Raw genomic sequence first — 13,755 nt, 5'->3', positions numbered from 1 at the left:
AATTTTAGTGATGCCATCATAGAATGGGCTGGAATGAACAACACTTTTTCTTTTCCTTGCTTCTCACTTGTAATCAGTACACAAGGAATCTGCATTAGATTCATTGTGTAGCCATCACTGATGCTTACAGTAATGGAGCAGAACACAAGTGGAAAGAAAAACAAGGAAACAAAAAAAAAAGCCTGCACATGGCATCACTTTCTGAAAAGCAGCAATTCCAGCTACAGCTCCATGACCTCTTTATGCTGATCTAACTGGGCTGCTAGGGAAACAACTAGCCCTAACCTGCCTGCCCACCCTATCATGAGCTGGCTCAGGGAATCTGACTGCTACTTAACCAGGTTCCTTTTCATTTGGATCATGAGTGTCATACCTGGGTGTCTTCCTGCTCAGCCTGCCCAAGCACAGGAGACAGCAGGAGAGCCCAGTCAGCAGCAGCAATTCACAGCAGGATGAGCTGAAAGACCTTGTCTTACAGCAACAGCCTCACAGCACACCAGCCTTAACCTGCCTCAAGATATCCTCACAGGAACATTGACATGGCTGGCAAAAAGCACAGCCCGTTTCAGAGATATTCCAATGCGTGTGCCACATCAGGTACACACAAACCAGTCATCTGCCCATTCATGACTTAGTCTGGGAGGTGCAAGATATGAAACTAAGCTAGAATTTTGCAGACTCCTAATGAGAGTATAGAAAAACAGCTGGCAGCCAAGTTATAACAACAACAACCACCAAACAAAAAAACCTCCCCAAAAAACACAACCCAAATGACAGCTGCCTATGTATTTTAAAAAGAATTTTGTTGCTGTTGTCATGTTCAAGAAATATGTACACCTGAAGAATAATCAGAGGCTTTTTTATTCCCATATTCCCATTGGTATCTCAATGGCAATCCTCAAATGCAAATTTCAGTCTGTGACAGCATTTAATCTGTATCAGCACAGCACTCGATCGCTGGATGGGATTTTGGCACTCCAGTCCATTAACCCTTATTTGCATTCCAGAGCTGGAGGTTGGTTCAGAGGAAGTCTGAGAATGCTCCATCACATGGAATGGTGCTTATTCCTTCTGGGAAGTCCAAGTCTCCGTGTAGTTAACAGCTGGGCCAGTCCATTCATCACCATCATAAATATGGTCAGTGACATCACCAGCACATAGTGGCTAATGCTGCAAGGAAGAGACAGATAAAAAAAGTGAGAGAAAAATAAAAATTTGCAGAGTAAAGAAAAAAACCTCTGACATGAATAACCCTCTGAATATTTTTTTCCATTTTAAGTAGGCCTAATTGTTCACCTAGGATGTAATTTCATATACACCACTCTTAGAAGACAAGTATTATAGCAGTCCTGTCATGTAAAAACCCAAGTCTCTGACAAAATAAAATAGTGGGGACAACAGAAAACACAACTGAGCATACACCAAGTGAGTAAGAGTACCAGGTGTACTTTTCATTCAAATGGATAATTCAGTGTATGTGACTGAAACAATTGCAAAACTTTCATTTGCTGTCAATTATAACACAGAGTCTAGAGAAAACTTGCCATCAGGCAGTAAGTAAGACAATTGGTAGTAAGACAAATCAGATATGTATGTCAGATGCATGCATGCAGGGTCCTGCACCTGGGGAAGAATAACCCTAAGTACCAAGACAGGCTGGGGGACTGACCACTGGAAAGCAGTTCTGTGGAGACAGACCTGGGTGTCCTGGTGGACAATGAGCTGTCCACGAGCCAGCAGTGCATCCCTGTGGCCAGGAAGGCCAAAGGTATGCTGGGGTACATTAGAAGAGCATTGTTGCCAGCAGGTTGAGGGAGGTGACCCAGCCCCTCTGCTCAGCCCTGATGGGGCACATCTGGAGAGCTGTGTCCAGTTCTGAGCTCCTCAGTACAAGAGAGACAGGGAGCTCCTGGAGCAGGTCCAGGGGAGGGCTAAGATGATCAAGGGACTAAGACTGAAGCATCTCTCTTACAAGGGAAGGCTGAGAAAGCTGAGCCTGTTCAGTCTCAAGCAGAAACAAGTGAGAAGGGATCTCTTCAATGTCTGTAAGTATTTGAAGGGAGGGTGTCAGGAGGATGGATGCAAGCCCTTCTTGGTGGTGCCAAGGAACAGAACCAGAGGCGGTGAGCACAAACTGGAACACAGGCAGTTCCACCTCAATATGAGGAAGAACTTCTCTACTGTGCAAGTGACTGAGCACCAGAACAGGCTGCCCAGAGAGGCTGTGGCATCTCCCCTGGAGAACAGCCATCTGGGCACAATCCTGAGTAAAGTGCTCTGGGGGACCCTGTCTGACCAGGAAGGTTGGACTGGGTGACCTCCAGTGGTCCCTTCCCACCTCAACCACTGTGTGATTCTGTAAGATCTGAATTGGGTACTGTTAATGTAAACCACTAGTCATTCAGAAACCAGAAATCTTCCAAAACCAGTGACATTTCAGGTTAGAGCTGCAGAGGAAACACTGCTGCACCCATGTCCATTATGCATCCAGTGTGGCTTTGGTTTTTCTTAGGATTACTGAAGAAATTAGCACTCTGACATGAGAGGTACCAATACCTCCTGATGCACCCATACCTATTATTCCAAAGTAGATGGCTCTTTAGGACAAAAAGAGTAACTTCAGACTCTATGAAGTCTGAGTTTAGTCACAAAAAAGGATTGCAAAGAACGCTTGCTGGCTTAATGACCTGGAATTTCTGCCAGAGGACTCATTCAGTTTGAGTGTTTAGCCACAGAAGAGCAGTAAAGCTCATAATGCCAACACTATCAATCCTCACAACCCTGAGACTGTGACAACTCTGGCTCTAGTGTACACAATTTAGACCTGTGAAGTGGAGAAGTAGCATCTCTCCACAAACCTGGGCTGCTAACCAGTGTGAGAGAATAAAAGTAATCCAAAAAGTTCTTCCACAGCCAGGCTGCCAGCGACCAAAGGACCAAACATGGAGAACATGAAAACAGACTTGATGGATGCTGTAAGACTTTTCTGTTTCACTTAAGTCTGACTAAAACACCTCACAAATGCCCTGCTCAAATGATTAGTTTTAAGAAATCAATTAGAAAAACCCGCCACCATAAAAGGGCTCAGACCTCAATGAGTGGCCGAGCAGCATGCCTACAAGAGCCAAGCTCCTGTCCTGTTTCTGTGGGGAAGGTGTAAGAAGGGATACAGGGAGCATGAAGTCAGACACAAAGCCTTCTGTCACCTCGGCAGTGCACTTTGGACTTCATTGTTCACAGCACGTTTACAACAACAAAGATCAACTCCCTCAAGAGCTGCCCTTGAAAGATCACCTGGGTGTGTTACAACTTTGGTTTCAGTTCTCCATGGGAAAGGACACATTGACAGATGAAACTCAAACTCTTGTTGCAGTTATCTTCGTGGCATAATGTGGCCTTGCGGACAGTACATTCACCACAGGTAGATAAGGTTGCTGACTCCTAAGGGAACAGCCACTCTGGTTAATAGCTGGACACAGTGTCTCCTGCCTTACTTGTAACACCTCAGCTTTCCTTCTTACCTGGCACCAGAATTCTAGTTTTTCATGTAAGCAAGCAAACCCCACTTTCCTTCTAACTTTCAAAGAAAGTGTGAATGCGAAATCTGAAAATCACAAGCCAAGCAAAGACCCTGCCTTTATTCCCATAGATATCCCAAGACCATCACAAACCATGCATGGTCCTCAGACAGGCATCTGAGTTCCTGTGCACCCTCCAAAAGGAGCTCTTTCGGATGTGATCAGGATTTGATGGGGCACAGGGAAGGGCTTTCTCAAAGCAAAAAGGTCTCTTGAAACTCTCCTGATCCATCTGTCAGCTGAGGGACTGGATCCTCCATACTTTTCTAGAGAAGAGTGTTGCACACACTTCTCCCTTGCTATACTGCACAGGTCTGTATAGTTATGCTCCTTTAATAAAATATCAGACATTAAAATATATATCCTTTATATAATAATGAATATATATTCGTTATTATATGAAGAATATATAATGCCATAGAGCACAATAAAAACAATTTCAATCTGCTTGTCATGTAATTACAAAGAGCCAGCATCTCTGTGTCTCTCAGCAACTGGCACTGCACTGCCTGTGGGCAGCTCTGCCTGGTAAATTACTTCTTAGACTTGGGGTAATGCTGTATGTAAACAAAGAAAACCAGACTCTTACAGGTATAAGCCACAACAGCAGTGTCAAATCTTGATCCCTACACAATTCAGAAGCTATACCCTTGACTGGACATGTAGTTACAGTGAAGGAGGTAATTCTCAAAACAAGCTTTCTGCATCAGAAGTCGAACCTGAGCTAATGAGGAGTGAGATTCTAGGCTCCAGGCAAATTAGATCCATGTGGAGGAAGAAGAGCCATTAAACAGGTACAAGAGAAGAGCATAATGGGGCACAGTGGGGCAATGCTTAAAAAGGATGAGATGGCAGAAGCAGCAGTGTGGGGGATCGTGGATGATCTATGGTTAAGGTGGCACTGCTCAAGGGAAAGGTGAGTGACCATGTAGGAATCAATGTCAACAGGCAAAGCTGGTGGTAGGAATATTTTTTATCAGGGAGCAAGACACCTGTTTCAGTGACAAGGAACCACAAGGAGAACATATGAGGTACTACCACCTCCTGGCTTTGTGACCGTGCATATTGGTGAGAGAAAAGGAAGACAAGAAGAATCTAAGATATTAAAAAAAACAGGGGGATAAGTGGTGGGAATCAATCTTGCTCCGAAACTTGGCTTTCTCCCAAGACAGGCTAATTCCTAAGATGACAGACCTGATTAGAAGCTGGAAAGACAAGAAGATGGAGTAAGTCACCATAGCAATTAAAACAACTAGGACCAAAATAAGTAAAACAAAAACAACTTGTGCAAAGTCTTGGACAAGCACTCTCCAGAAGCATCCAGAGACATTATTTCTTTGTGACATGCTCTTTGAACTGTTTCCAAGCACACACTGAGACCCCAGATTTAGATCGTGAATTTTAAATTTCTTGCTTTTCCAGCCAGGATGTCACACCCTCTCTCCTCAGTTTCACCAAAAACAAATCACAGAACTCTTGTTTTAACAGTTCAACCAAAAAGCTCCAGCACCCCAACCCCAAAATTGACTCCGTTATTCCTAAAACCTAAAAAACCCAGTTTTGTGCTTTATTTATGTCCCCTGACCTTTGAAACTGCAGAAGAGCAGTTAAGATCATATCTTTATCTTCCAGCAGCTATAAAGAGAAGGAATAGTACAGTATGTGTCTGTATAGAGCTATATAATAGCCATATAAAGAACCTTTAAGGTTTATCTTTACTATCAGGTTACACAACTATTTACAAAGTGCATGTACTGTAAAGATATAGTAGGCTTTAAAGGTTATTTCTCTCTCTTTCTGGAAATCTACAGACAGAGATAGATAAACACCTTTTAAGCTGCAGAGAAATTATTGTGGTGACAAAGAAGCTGAAAAGCTAGCTATTCCATTTGGTTCTTATTCAAAAATAAAAGGACCTGTCAGAACAAACCTCTCTTGATCATGTACTACACACTAATACATCAAAAACACTAGGAAAATTACATTATTATTTTTAAGAAATTTAGTGGTGTGTTCTTCTGGGTCACATGATATAATTCAGGTTACCTCAAGGTATATAGGTAGAGGGCAAAGTGAAGCACACCTTAGAAGTTTATTTAAGCTGCTGCTTTGAGTCCTGCATTCCCTGCAAGACTATTGCCCCACTATTATACCAAAACAATGAAAAGCACTCTCTGAAAGACAAGCTTACATTGATTTTGGCATCAACATTAAGAAAACAGGCTTGAAAACTTTCTAAGAAGCCATAAATATTTATGGTAATTGATAATTTACTGAGAGGAGGAAATCATTGGTGCATTGATAATTTGCTGAATGTGGTAATACCAGACCTATATGTTGATCTGTTGTTGCTCAGCATTTCATTAATGAACTGGAAGAATGGAAGAGGTAGAAATCTGCTTCCATTCAAAGACAACACTTATGTGACCTGGTGAATTCCAGTGGGAGAATAAAGACATCGTATTGTTAAGGCAACTGTGAGGCATGGTAAAATGTCATGTCATATGGTTAAGGCATAGCAGAATAGGATGCAAAAAGCCAGGAGTTAGGGGTGAAATTTTTAAAAATAGAAAATGTCAGTTCAGTAAACAAACCTTACTTCCAAACAATAAGATCCACTAGGAAAAAAAACATCAAGGTGAAAAAGTAGTGAAGGTCTTTTTATTGCAAGGGATTTAAAGCCAGCTCATCTATATGAAACTTGGCTGTTAGTAAAACCAAATATTGCCTAATGAGTCTCCCACTCAGCTTGCATATTCGTAGTAAGAGAGAAAACACAGAGAACTTTTGAACATGGTAGTCAGAAAATCCATGGAAAGCCCATCACCTCAAAACAGGATGAGCAAGGAAACACACATCAAAGCTTTACAAATGTGGCACATACACCACTGAGCTCTGAGAGACTTTAGAGGAATGAATCTCCACCACACAATTAAGCTGCACGTTTTCTACCTCTGATTTCACTGATGTGCCAACCAGTAATATAACACAAATCCAGGTATTTTTCCTGACACACACATACACACTTCCTATCAGTGTGACAAGATAAAAAGAAAAATATGAGAGCAGCTGTCCCTAATGACTTGTCCTATTCTCAGGAAAGCTTTGGCAACATGGAAAACGTTGCCTGTTGTAAGACAGGATATTTTCAGACCTTGCTGTCAAAGCAGCAACAGACAACACTGCAATGAGAATGCCACAGAGCTGTCACTGCACTTGCAACAGGAGGACAGGAAAGAGCTATGTTAGTATCTCACTCCCACTGGTTTTGGGAATCACCCAAAACCCCTTGAAGCTCATCGTCTCTTTCAGGAACAAACAAACAAACAAAAAAATCTGCTGTTGCCTGCTAATTTTGCCAAGCCTGAGGAGCACACGTTAGAAATCTGCTCAGAGGAGAAAGTTCTGGTGCCAAAAGAGTGCTCATGCTAGATAAAGGAAGGACCACTTAGCTCCACACCTATGGCTTCACTTCCTTTCTTAAGCAACCTCATTTTTCTGATGTGCATATAGACACCTACATATAAGACATATATAAAGAGACTACAATAAAATAACATAGGTGATAGAGTCAAGCAATCAAAAGTGAAGTAATGACAGAGGTTGCCTGAAAATCATGAATTTCCATGTTAAAAATTAATCACAAATTACTCTTATCAGAAGCCTTTTTCAGTGCTTTCTTCAGTGATCAAAACACACACACAGAGGCAGAATTAGTGGTGCATAATGAGCTCTCCTAAACTCTTCAGAATCAGGCAACCTTCCAGCTGAAATAGATCCAGCAATGCATTACTGTTGTAAAGCTCTAGCTATGAAGACCATGTATCAGAGAGGAAGCTTCTGGGTACTTGTAACAATTTACACTTTTCCTGCTAACTCCCTAATTAAAAAACTTATTACCCAACAGAACAGAAATTTTCTGAGGGCTTTAATGTCCTTACTAATCTGCAGAGGAATTCAAACCAAAGGATGAAGCCCTCTGATTTACCATAAACTGACCATAGCAAGGAAGTGAGATGCTAAAGTGACATTTCACTGTTTGATCTAGATGTACCTCAGCCCACTAGGAACCTCAGAAGGGAACAGTGAGCAGGAATGGGAACCTCCAAAGAACATGTGTGCACACACTGCTGGGAACAAAGGGGCTCACAAAAGCAAAGCACAGAGCACACGTAGACTAAACAGAATATTAACAATGGGTCACTATTCAGCTTCTGTTTAAATAACAGTGTCAAGTGACCAGATTGGCTGGATTAGAAACAACGCGCTCCCTACTAAGCTTACTACAGCATTTTATCTATTTTCACAACTCAGGAAAGGTAAATATGAAATGTGTATTCTTTGTATTTGAGGTTAATATAACTGCATAATATAATGCAAAACAAATTCTCTCATTTTAGCTGTGATTGCTATGTGTAAATGCTAAACTATTCCCCAACTAGGGGGAGGATAAGTGCATAGGCCTTAGTAGCCACCAACATATTTACACAAGGTTCACTACTTCACAGTGAACTGTGTATGGAGGCTTAACTAGAAACAAGGTAATTAACAACTTCAATAAATTGTTATTTTAACAGTGATTATAACTAATTAAAATGCAAAACATTAATTAAAATAGGTTTTGTATAATTACTCTTCAAACAGATCCTACTAACTGTATTTCTTGCCATGCTGGATTTATTACTTACTCTGTGTTGCTCTGGCACAAGTTTTAGCTTGGGATATGTATGTGTGCACATGTGTTTCATGTATGTGGAACATCCCCAAAGCATTTGATTAAGTAGAGTAATGGGAAAAAATGACAAGAATTAGGAGTAGATAAACAATAGTATGAACCCATGAAGGTTTAAAAACGCAATGGAAGCACAAAAGGTACTGTACCTTGTGCCAATATCCAGCCAGCTTCCATAATCTTTAACCAAAAAGAAAAAATGCTAGAAAATAAAACAACTTCAATTAGTATAGCAACACTGCACAATTTGAAAGAGAAAATTCAACCAAAATTTTTTCAGGCTGCTTACCCCAAATTCCTAATTCTTCACACAGAATATGCACACCTTTCCAGGAATGACCATTTGGACCCCCCAGTAAAGAACAGTTTAGGAACCCGGAATAGATTTAACGTGGTATCAAACAAAAACATCAAGAGATGGATGAAGTTCTGTCTAGCTTGGCTTGCAGAAACCAGAGAAATAGCAGAACTTTGTCAATAAGAAAAGCCAAGCTACCTTACTGTTTGAAATAACAACATGCCAAATAATGCATAGTGCCTAAAAGTTGTCATGGAATTTCAACACAAATGTCTTTGGGCAACTCTGGCAGTTCTCTACCTGTAAATGGGAATAATTTTGGGAGAGGATAGTAATTCCCTATTAGTGAATTCCCCTAATTCTAGTTGGTGGGCCCATTAATTCAAGACTACAAACATGTTCTCTTTTTGTCCTGCTACTTTCTCATTTCTTGAAAACAGGAGAATACATGAGATGTAAGACCTGGGTATATTGGGGCCTGCTACACACCAGTAAGTACTTGTAATCTTCTTTTGTTTTAATTATACTGATTTTATTAGTTAAATGCTATGAATGTGGTTTATTGGTATACTATTTCTTTTCCTGTGGAAGTTACCCAAAAGCAGATTAGATACAGACTTATTTGAAACTTGACACAGCCACACCTTCTCCTTTTCTCACTCTACAGACAAATTAGCAATTATTTGGTTTTTACTTGCTGTTTTTTCCTATCAGGTGATATTCACAGATCACACTGTACTAAGAAATAAGATCAGGAATGCTTACTCCAAGGGATAAAACAAAAGCAGCATGTATAAAGTGACAACACCAGCTCTACCCGCTGATTTGAAGAAGTTTCTATTTACCAGTGGCACTGCTTGCTGATTTGAAGACAGCTGGAGTGGGCAACAAAAACACACTTTTAACCTGCAAAAACTGTGTTGGGAAATTGTTCAGCTTTGGGTTGTTTTGGCTAGCTTGGTTTGTGGATGCAGGCTTTCTGAAGATAGCATTTCCTGACAGCTTACTACAAAGGGCACAAAGTGTCTGTCTGGATGTTGCTGATCTCCTGGATTCTGACAAGTGTAATGGAACTGGTGGGTAAAGCATTTCTCCTTTTTCTCTCTTTTTCAAGAGAAGCTGGGGTGAGCAAAAGGTTTGGAATTCCTGAACAATTAACTAAACCCTGAACACAGCTAAAACAGATATTCTTGTTTAATTTTTTCCAAGGATTTTGATTGTAAAGCACATGAGGAACTCCAAATGTTAACTTATTATTTCATTTTATCTCTTATTATTATGAGAACATTACTTCTTCAGAAGCATTAATTACATGAAATTTGAAAAGCAGTGATTGGAAGAGTTTTATCTCTAAGTTATGCTAGGATTTCAATCCAATTCTCTGCCCTAGTTAGAAAAACTTTGAAGTCTGAAACAAATTCAGATCTCTCTTGATGGAATTAGGAGAATTCTCTGCTTCTTGATCTTATTTGAAGAGAATGTGCAACAACAACTTACCAAAGCCATAATGTCTGAAATCACAAGAACAATGAGGAAAAGGCTGCAAAGAAAAAAACCCAACAAAGTCAGACCATCAACCTTTCTTTATGGACACAGCTATTAAAAGAGCTTATTAAAACCCACAGAAAGAAATTAAATAAAGATATGATTTCTTGCATTTGCCTTTCAAACAATCAGGTACATTTCAATCTACTAGGAACAATTAAAATACACTACTAGGACATCTGGCATTTATAATTTCACATTAACAGGGTTTCAATTTTGCAATGGAGAAACCCGAGTGATTTTTTGGAGAACAAAAGAATCTTGCAAAGAGCATCTGGCCCATTCTTGATGCAGAGAGCTGTGTGCTGGTTGGACAAAATAAAGCTGATTTAGGAGCTTCATGATGGACTCAAGAGTGAGCAAAGCTGCTTGGCAGGTACCTGAACTGTTCAGTCCCGCTCTGCTGACAACCACTGTTGGGTCACAGGCTGCTAAAGGAGGTGCTTGCCCCCTTCCAAATCTCTGGATCCCATAACCTGCTCTGGGAACATCCAGCATTTTGGTGGTCTGCTCCCAAACCATGGGACTCTTTACAGGTAGCAATTAACTTCTGGAAGTTAGGCTTAGGCTAGTGAAAGGAACCAGGAGGGAGGAGGCAGAGCTATTTTTCCCCCCCATTAACCTAATCTTCTTTTCCTGAAACTATGTAAATCCTAAATTACATGAAAGTAATTGCTGTAACTGGTTAAAACTGGTTTCTAAGTTAATGACACTGAAGTAATGTTGCAAACAGCTGACCCATTAACAAAAGTCTAACTAGAATACAGCTAATTTATCAGTACTACCATCATAAAATTACAAATGTTTTTTGGAAAATGTCCTGCTGCAGCATTGCATGAGCACGTACTGGGGAGATACCCATACCCAATGCCTCCAAATGAGGAACTTGCTGATATTGCCTACATCAATTGTGCTTCATTAGTAAATCAGGATGCAGCAAACCAACTGTATCTTGGACACAGGGAAAGGCTTCTCTCTGCTAACCCATGGCTCAGATAGACAGGATGTTGCAATAATAGTGCTTAGGAGGCACTCAGCTAGAGGGATATTTTTTATAGGCAAGCTCCAAGAACATATTGGGACAGAATATTCCCCACTGAAAAAAAAAAAAAGTCTTTAATCTGTAATCAGGGACTTTAGGAGCAATTTGTCCAAATGACAAAAATCCACTTTTTGCTGTTCTGAACTACAGGAAGCCTTTCTCAACAGAAGGACAAGACTAATTTCAAGGCATCTTTATACACTGCGAAGACAAGATTGTTCCCAGTGATGGTTTAATTTATCTAGCAGGGGCAGCAACAGCAGTAAGGAGTGCAGCACAGACCTCAGGATGCGCTGATAATCAGAGCACAACCTCTCTGGGGATCCCGGGTGCGCCTTGCGGTTTCTGCCTTGTTCCCAGGCGGATGCTGTGGCACTATCCCTGCATTTGTTACCCCAGCCCAGCTAAATGAAACTGGCACAAACACCAGACAGAGTTACAGCCACAGCCTCATGAAGTGGCACAGAAATATTTGTGTCCCCTGGTTAATGAAGGCAGTATCATTTCCCCTCTCACACACTCAGATGCACATTCCATAAAAGTTTGCAATATTACCAGTGCTGCCAAGGCAAGCATTCACAAATTAGGAAATGCTGACCTTTATGATGCTTGAGCCCTAGAAAAGGAAACCACTAGCTGGTAATTTGAGCAACCCCAGGTCCCCAGGGCAGCCCTGCCCTTGTAGAAGCCTTAGGGATGAGGATGAATGCCCTTCCTTGGGGGTCCAAGGATTACACAGGCAGGGTGCACACACAGCTATGGCACAGCAGGTGAAAGGGGTGGGGAGTGTCGTGCTGCCACTCCAACAGGGAGTCAGATTTTGGGCTGCCCCACCTCTCTTTGGTGGTGGGTGGTGTTGTACAAGGAGACAACAGGCAGGGTCAGGCAGGGGGAAAGCAAATAGAAAAGCAGAGGGCATCACAGCAAGTGAGGGCAGCTTCCTCATGCTCAGCTGAGAAATGCGCAGGAGAAAGTCCCTGAAGCCCTCCTGCCACACACAAGCAGGACTTTTGGTCAACCCACACAACACCCCACAGTGACAAAATCACATGGCTGACAGGGACCTCATCCATCTCAGCACCATCCATAATATCACACGATGAGTGGAGGATTCAGTCATGTGCACTGGGTCTGCTGAATGGGGTGAGCAGGGCTGACAAAATAAAAGTCTTGAGATGGGAAAACATGTTTCAAGTCTGGATACAGCACTTCCTGAGGCTGGGCACCCATACTCTGAAAAGTCCTTAGAGATAGGGAAAGAACTGGCAGCCATCTGCTCCTATTGCAAAATAATATGTAATACTGAACACATCTGGGAAGCACTGAACTGCAATGCAAGGACATCCAGTGCCTTTTTTAATGCTACTGCTGGTGAGGTCAGTGCTACAAAGCTATAAATTGGTTACATTATAAATGGGCTACTTAAAAAATACTATGCGATAGGCAAAGATGCAGTATAAGGTAAAAATCAGACTTTAAATTCTGCTCATTGTTAACATTATGGAGGAAAAAGGGTCTTTCTGTGTATTGTCAACAAAGAATATTTAATATCTGATTGTTTCAGACAAGGCCAACACTTCAATTTATACTCATTTATCACTGAGGAAAAAACCCTGAACTTGCAGAAATCACTGAACAAAACCCCAATCCCTAGTAACAAATAATAGCAACAATGAGATCTAATAGGTTTTTTTTTTTTTTAAATTACCATTGAGACCTGAAAATTCTGAATTCCTCCAAAATAGATTTGAAACCCTTACTAATGCAGAAATACAGCATGCAATGTACCTCTTAGAAGACAGCTGTGTTGTGACTTGAACAGCTTCGAAAGCACATGATACCAGAACAAACGGGATTGCAACCTGTTCAAAACACAAGCCACATTTTGGCTTATAGTCATATTTACAAAAAGAACCTGGGCAGGTTGTGAAAATATTTTCCTGTTTTTAAAACTATCACAGAATGGGTATGTTACAAAACAAAATATTGGCTAGACAGGGTAGAAAATAATTTTGCAGGAAACATTTTCAGTTAATTAATAAAAACCCCCTTCCCTGGTCATAGCTGAACTGCAGTGAAATAAGCCACGAGGTAATATCAAAAACTATAATTAAAGCATATCCTCACTTCATTTATCCATTTTAGCACTAGTGATAAATACTCCAACAAGTCTAGAAGACAGAACTATTCAGATCCAGCATCTCACATGACAGGCTGCAGAGTTTCAAGAGTAAAGCACAAGCTCACCACCAAAAAAAAAGTCTGAATGCAGAAGGCATTCAATAAGGCAAGGGTCACACTGCCCCTCCAGAGCCAAGTCATGCAAATGTAAATGGTTCAGTAAATTAAGAACAAAAACTAGAAAACATGAATGCTGCCTTTGCCTCTTTCCAAAGCTGATTTGCAATCCTTATGTTAGCAGTGTATAAAACCTGACTACTGGCATCCAGAAAGTTTTTGCACTATGGATCTGTGTCCTGTAGGACAACATGCAGTGTTTCTGTAACTTCAGGCTGCTTCCTCTGGGACAGAAGCAGCAGAAAAACAGTGGTAAAAAATA

At 41.0% G+C, this 13,755-nt stretch overlaps 1 protein-coding gene across 4 annotated transcripts in view; it reads right to left on the bottom strand.

Moving 5' to 3' along the window:
• Positions 1–842: 842 nt before the first annotated feature.
• PIGN (phosphatidylinositol glycan anchor biosynthesis class N) overlaps positions 843–13,755 on the bottom strand; it is a 99,631-nt gene continuing 86,718 nt past the window's right edge. For all 4 annotated transcript variants that reach the window (XM_064705428.1, XM_064705429.1, XM_064705432.1 and 1 more), the window contains exons 26-29: positions 12,984–13,057; positions 10,106–10,148; positions 8,460–8,512; positions 843–1,170 (exon numbers count right to left, since the gene is read on the bottom strand). In XM_064705428.1, coding sequence (XP_064561498.1) covers positions 1,047–1,170; positions 8,460–8,512; positions 10,106–10,148; positions 12,984–13,057 — 294 coding nt within the window. In that variant the 3' untranslated portion in view covers positions 843–1,046. The remainder of the gene's footprint in view (positions 1,171–8,459; positions 8,513–10,105; positions 10,149–12,983; positions 13,058–13,755) is intronic.

This window comes from Zonotrichia leucophrys, chromosome 2, assembly GCF_028769735.1.
Source record: "Zonotrichia leucophrys gambelii isolate GWCS_2022_RI chromosome 2, RI_Zleu_2.0, whole genome shotgun sequence".
In the NCBI taxonomy this organism is placed as follows: domain Eukaryota; kingdom Metazoa; phylum Chordata; class Aves; order Passeriformes; family Passerellidae; genus Zonotrichia; species Zonotrichia leucophrys.
This window is presented reverse-complemented; position numbering and strand designations above follow the sequence as displayed.